The sequence below is a fragment of the Haliotis cracherodii genome, unplaced genomic scaffold, assembly GCF_022045235.1.
Source record: "Haliotis cracherodii isolate W230 unplaced genomic scaffold, xgHalCrac1.p SCAF_9, whole genome shotgun sequence".
Classification (NCBI taxonomy): Eukaryota; Metazoa; Mollusca; class Gastropoda; order Lepetellida; family Haliotidae; genus Haliotis; species Haliotis cracherodii.
This window is the reverse complement of record NW_027266343.1, coordinates 36,447,948-36,453,422: the sequence shown is the minus strand read 5'-3', so window position 1 is coordinate 36,453,422 and position 5,475 is coordinate 36,447,948. Positions and strand designations below refer to the sequence as shown.

The following is a 5,475-nucleotide window of genomic DNA, read 5'->3' as shown; positions in this document are numbered from 1 at the left end:
GTAAAAGAGTAGCAAAACGAGCGATACATCTTGCCACAGAACATCTTCATACGATTCATTTACAATCTTTCCGACCCGTGAAGATCCGGATAGAATAGGTCTTCAGCAACCAATGCTTGCCGTAGTAAGAGGCGACTAACGGGATCGGGTGGTCAGGCTCGCTGATTTGGTTGATACATGTCATGATCCCATTTGCGTGGATCGATGCTCATGATGTCAATCACTGGATTGTGTGGTCCAGACTCGATTATTTACAGACCGCCGTCATATAGCTGGAGTATTGTTGAGTGCGGCGTTAAACAACAAACAAACAAACAATAAATACTTCCAGCAGGGGCGGAAATATATTCATGGTGATCGTCTTCGACATGCGGCATTGCAACATACATATGTTGGAAACAATATCAAATTCTTATCATAAAAACAGTTCTTTTCAATCACACATGGCATTGTAAGTCTCAAAGGAAATAAATAAACAAGCGACAAAAAAGCAGAGTGCATTGTACGATTCCGACTATATCATAAGCACGTATTTATGAATCGCTGTCAAATAGTTATGATACCAGATGTTCGTGGCCTCCGTCGTAAACACATGCAAAGGCAAGTCAATTGTTCATATGGGAAAAAGCACGGAAACACATGGAACAAATATAAATAAGTAATTGCAACAGAAACGTTATTCTTTCATCTTCATATTTTCTCTAAAAACCACACAGTTTCTTTGGTAAATGTAACGGTTTAGAATTTGTAAAAGGTTTGCTGTACAATCGATTTTTTTTAAGAATACCGAGTTTGGGAATTGAAACAACTAACGTAATGTATTATCTTTATGGACAGAGGTTTCATAATTTAGCTACTTTGTTTATCCAATAGAAGGGTTGTAGCGTTTTTGCCTGTTTATTTCAGGCAAGTGGGGTGGAAGCGATGCGGGTACAAGTTCACTATCACATTCAGCCAACCAATCGAAAACCCGGTCCTCCTTGCGCGCGGAATTACTATACAACCCAGAGGTTAGCACTTCCTGTGTGAGACCGGAACACGTGATCTTTGTCTTTATGTCGTCATTTCCGGTGCATTGCTCGTCTTCAGTTTGAACGGCGTGTATACTATCCGGGGAACGGGTGCTGGTGTTATGTTCCCCACACTGTGGGACCAGGAACTGTACCACACCTGGAACATGAAGTAAAACGAGTCTTAACGAGTGTATTTGAAACCACGACCTTAACAATATAAGCTACAAATGTCATGTATACCCAGGAAGAGCTTTGTGGAACCAAATGCTTACCTTTCAGCTGCTTATTATGATAAATGTTACTATTTTATATAATATTCCACTTTGTGATGTACAGTTATACGCTATCACACAGAAATCCACCTCTTATTTTTTGATGTTTCAAACATCAGGCTATATATATTTTAGACAATTTAAAAGAAATTTAACAACGCAGTGTGACTGTGTAAAGTCTCATTGCCAGCTGTGATATTGACATGCCATCTTCATTCATGTATCACTCATATGATATTCTGTGCCCACTTAATGTATCATTGTCACATGATGTTCTTTGCTTTCTAAATGTACCATTGCCACGTGATGATCTGTACCTTCTAAATTCTAAATGTGCCATTGTCACGTGATGATCTGTACCTTCTAAATTCTAAATGTACCATTGTCACGTGATATTCTGTGGCTTCTAAATGTACCATTGCCACGTGATGATCTGTGCCTTCTAAATGTACCATTGCCACGTGATGATCTGTGCCTTCTAAGTATACCATTGTCACGTGATATTCTGTGGCTTCTAAATGTAGCATTGCCACGTGATGTTCGCTGCCTTCTAAGTGTACCATTGTCACGTGATATTCTGTGACTTCTTAATGTACCATTATCACGTGATGATCTGTGCCTTCTAAATGTACCATTGTAACGTGATATTATGTGCCTTCTAAATGTACCATTGTCACGTGATATTATGTGCCTTCTAAATGTACCAATGTCACTTGATGATCTGTACCTTCTAAATGAAACATTTTCACATGGTGTTCTCTGCCTTCTTAATGAAACATTGTCACGCGTTGATCTGCGCCTTCAAAATGAAACTTTGTCACGCTTGAAACGCTCTTAAGATAGAGTGACCTCCCGGTGTAAAGAGCCCAACTATGGAAGCTTGGTTACAGTTGTCATTTTACTTCCGGGATTGACCACTCCATTCGAGAGAGTCTTGAGGTAACAGTTTCTAGAAGGCTGGCTGTACCTATTTATGAGTGAGACAAGGGCTATTCGAGGCCTTCTACGATATGACCTGCAACTCCTCTACTTGCCCAGTGCGTAGAGGATACATTTCTGAAAACACTGCCTTTTCTGCCTGCTTCCAACACTGTATTCAAGAACGGAGCACCAGCCTCATTTAAGACATTGGACAGTATCAATTTCTGGACATTTGTGAGTGGACAGATTTATGTAATAGGGCCTGTTCATTATTGTTGCTGCCACATTTTTACCCATTGTATTGCCTTTTTGTGATTGTAAACCTAATCCTGTTTCAATATAATTTGTTGATTGTTGACTGATCTTGTGGGGTTATTTACTGATTTCGGAATTACGTTCTGCACGAACCGTTTTCTGGGTTAACCTTCGCGTAACTTGGGGCCTCATCAAGTATCTAAATTAAATTAACTGAGAATCCTAAATTTGTTAGGAAAACATTCGCCAGCACTAAATTTGCCCGTATTATATCTAACTTCATTGCTTTAAGGTGAGGTGGTGGTGAGGTGGTGGTGAGGTGGTGGTGAGGTGAAATGGGGTTTAACATCGCGTCCAAGATTATTGCACTTATATAGCGACGTGCATACACGTGTGTGTGTGTGTGTGTGGCTGCTTGTACTAGTCCGGACTGATGCCGATTTATAGTGCTAGCACACTGAGATACCATGCCACAGTTTAACATGAATACCCCACTCCTTGTTTTAGCCCCTTCATGCCGAGCGCCAGACAGAGTAACAACAAGTACCATCTTTTAACGTCTTTTGGTATGACGCGGCCGGGGATCGAACCCCGGACCTTCCGCTCTCCGGGCGGACGCTCTACCACTAGACCACGGAGGCGGTCGCTTTAAGGAGTGTGACATGGAGTCTTAGGTTGAGACTTTTGTTCAGTCCGCAAACCGGAATTGTTATCTGTAGCTAGGAGTTCTACCCTTGATGACTAATAAAAAAGGTAAACTTTTAGAATATATTGTTGAGGGGGAACTTTTTAAGTAAATCTGCTTTGGCGTTGCTGCTAGAAGGAACTCAAATGCTGTTCAGAGAGAACTAAAAGAGAGAGTTCAAATGAAGGGAATTTGAATTGCAAAATAGAAATAGTACCCCTCAACATGATCAAAATTACTTTGATATGACAACTAATGTCAGATTGATCCCTCCTTTTCAACCTTTAAGAAGGTTGTGTGTGGAAGGTTGAAACAAATTTGAAATGGCCAGAGTAACCTTGGGTAATGTTAATGTTAAGTGTTTTGCAGTTTATACAGTACTACCAGTTAGTTCTGATGAAGTGGAAATGGCCATATTGAAGGTTTATGCCTGAGGCATATAGGTAAAACGGAATGATGAGTGAGTGGGGTTTAACGCCGCTTTTAACTGTCTTCCAGTTATATCGCGGCGTGTCAGCTTAATGTGGGAGGAAAGCCTGAAGTGATGCAGGTCTCAGACGTTTATCACTTCGGTGAAACCCACGAGCACGGGTTTGGTGCTGACAAACCTAGAAACATAATCGGGTCGAACCGGGATTCGAACCCACAATCATATGTTTCTGGCGTGCCCAAGGGACGCAACTCTGCACAGCGAATGGCGGCGCCTTAGACGAATGGGCCAACCGTGCCCCCCGGAATGATGATACCTATGAGGAGTTTGCAAGGGAAAGGTGTTTGTCGAAGGAAGTTGCCCAACATTTTCATGAGTTAAGGCAGCTGATCTTGTTGGAAGATTTAAAGCAGTGTGTGCATTCTAAGATTAAGACATATTTGGATGAACAGAAGGTGATCTGTTACACCAGGATGCATTTTTGGTAGATGTTACTCGGGTACACACGAGTGTAATTTCGGGCAGTACTATAACTCTCCTAGGAATGATCAGGATACTTGAGGTAACACCTAAGTAACCTACTTATAATGTGGATTTTGTAACTATTGTGAAATAACCTTGAAAATGTATTATGTTTGATACGATACTTGCCAATACTATGCTTACGAACTTACCAGAACGTGTAGGTGTCATGTCTCCTGGGTGTGCATGAGCTCCGAGGTCTCCAATGTGTGCATGGGCTCCGAGGTCTCCAATGTGTGCATGAGCTCCGTGGTGGTCTCCAATGTGTGCATGAGCTCCGTGGTGGTCTCCAATGTGTGCATGAGCTCCGTGGTGGTCTCCAATGTGTGCATGAGCTCCGAGGTGGTCTCCAATGTGTGCATGAGCTCCGAGGTCTCCAATGGGTGCATGAGCTCCGAGGTCTCCAATGTGTGCATGAGCTCCGAGGTCTCCAGTTGGAGACACGGCCGGTGTTCTGGGTGGGTGTCTCTTCATCGTCATGTGTCTCGGACGATAGGTATGACCATGAAGCGGTCCATGGCCTGGGCGAGGACAAAGGCCGTCTCGATAGTCAACTCCGCCATGGTGTATTCTACTGACTCGACCACCCGTTGTCCGAACAGAGCTTGGACTGGAATCTACCCCTTCATCTCTTTGAGAAAAACGATCCTCCCGATGGTTCATCCTTAACCCAGAGCCTACATATGATTCTTGGTTACATCCATCACCATGTGCATGTTTATTCAACTGTACAGAAACTTCTCCAGGAGCTTCTTCATCATCAGGAACACGAACATGGAGATGGCAAGGTGTAGACGTGAAGTCATCGTCATCTACATCCTCCCGGTTGTGAAGTATTGTCACCATTCCTTGGGTAAAGGACATAGACGAGCCTCTTCTGAAGGGCAAGGACCTTGCGGACAGACTACCATGTGTTTCAGAAGGAATCCTTCTGTCTGCCCGCCCAGGTCTGTTGTGTAACACTGCCGGTAGGGCCATGTTGTCAACCTCTGTCAGAGGACACCATGGGCGTATATCCGAGTCTGAATAATGTCTGCATTTGGACTCTGGTCGCCTCTGGGCCCATGTCTTTTGTCCGAGGGAAATTCTTGGCAACTGTTCTGGAGCACTGGATGTTTTACACAGAGACCTCTTCATACTTCACACAGAGTGTAAAGGCAGGAGATGCTTTGGGTCCTGTGTACGATAATATCCGAATACCCTTCTCGTGGATAATTGTTAAGGCACACGTGTGTCTCAGGTTGAGGAAAATGTGAGGACAGGAACAGCTTCATGTAAGACACCTTCGCAGAGATAGAACATTAACGATTTCAGTAAATACCCGAGCAGCCAAGACCACCTCCTCACCCGAAAGTCACCACAGGGCCGGAGAAAGAT

The 5,475-nt window shown here is 43.4% G+C and overlaps 1 protein-coding gene across 1 annotated transcript; it reads right to left on the bottom strand.

Annotated features, from left to right (window-relative positions):
- Nucleotides 1–862: 862 nt before the first annotated feature.
- On the bottom strand, nucleotides 863–5,235 carry LOC139452787 (uncharacterized). The gene is made up of 2 exons (XM_071234402.1): nucleotides 4,251–5,235; nucleotides 863–1,170 (listed from the first exon to the last, which is right to left on the bottom strand). Exons 1-2 carry the CDS (start codon nucleotides 5,233–5,235, stop codon nucleotides 863–865), a joined length of 1,293 nt encoding a protein of 430 aa, XP_071090503.1.
- Between the last annotated feature and the right edge of the window lie 240 nt (nucleotides 5,236–5,475).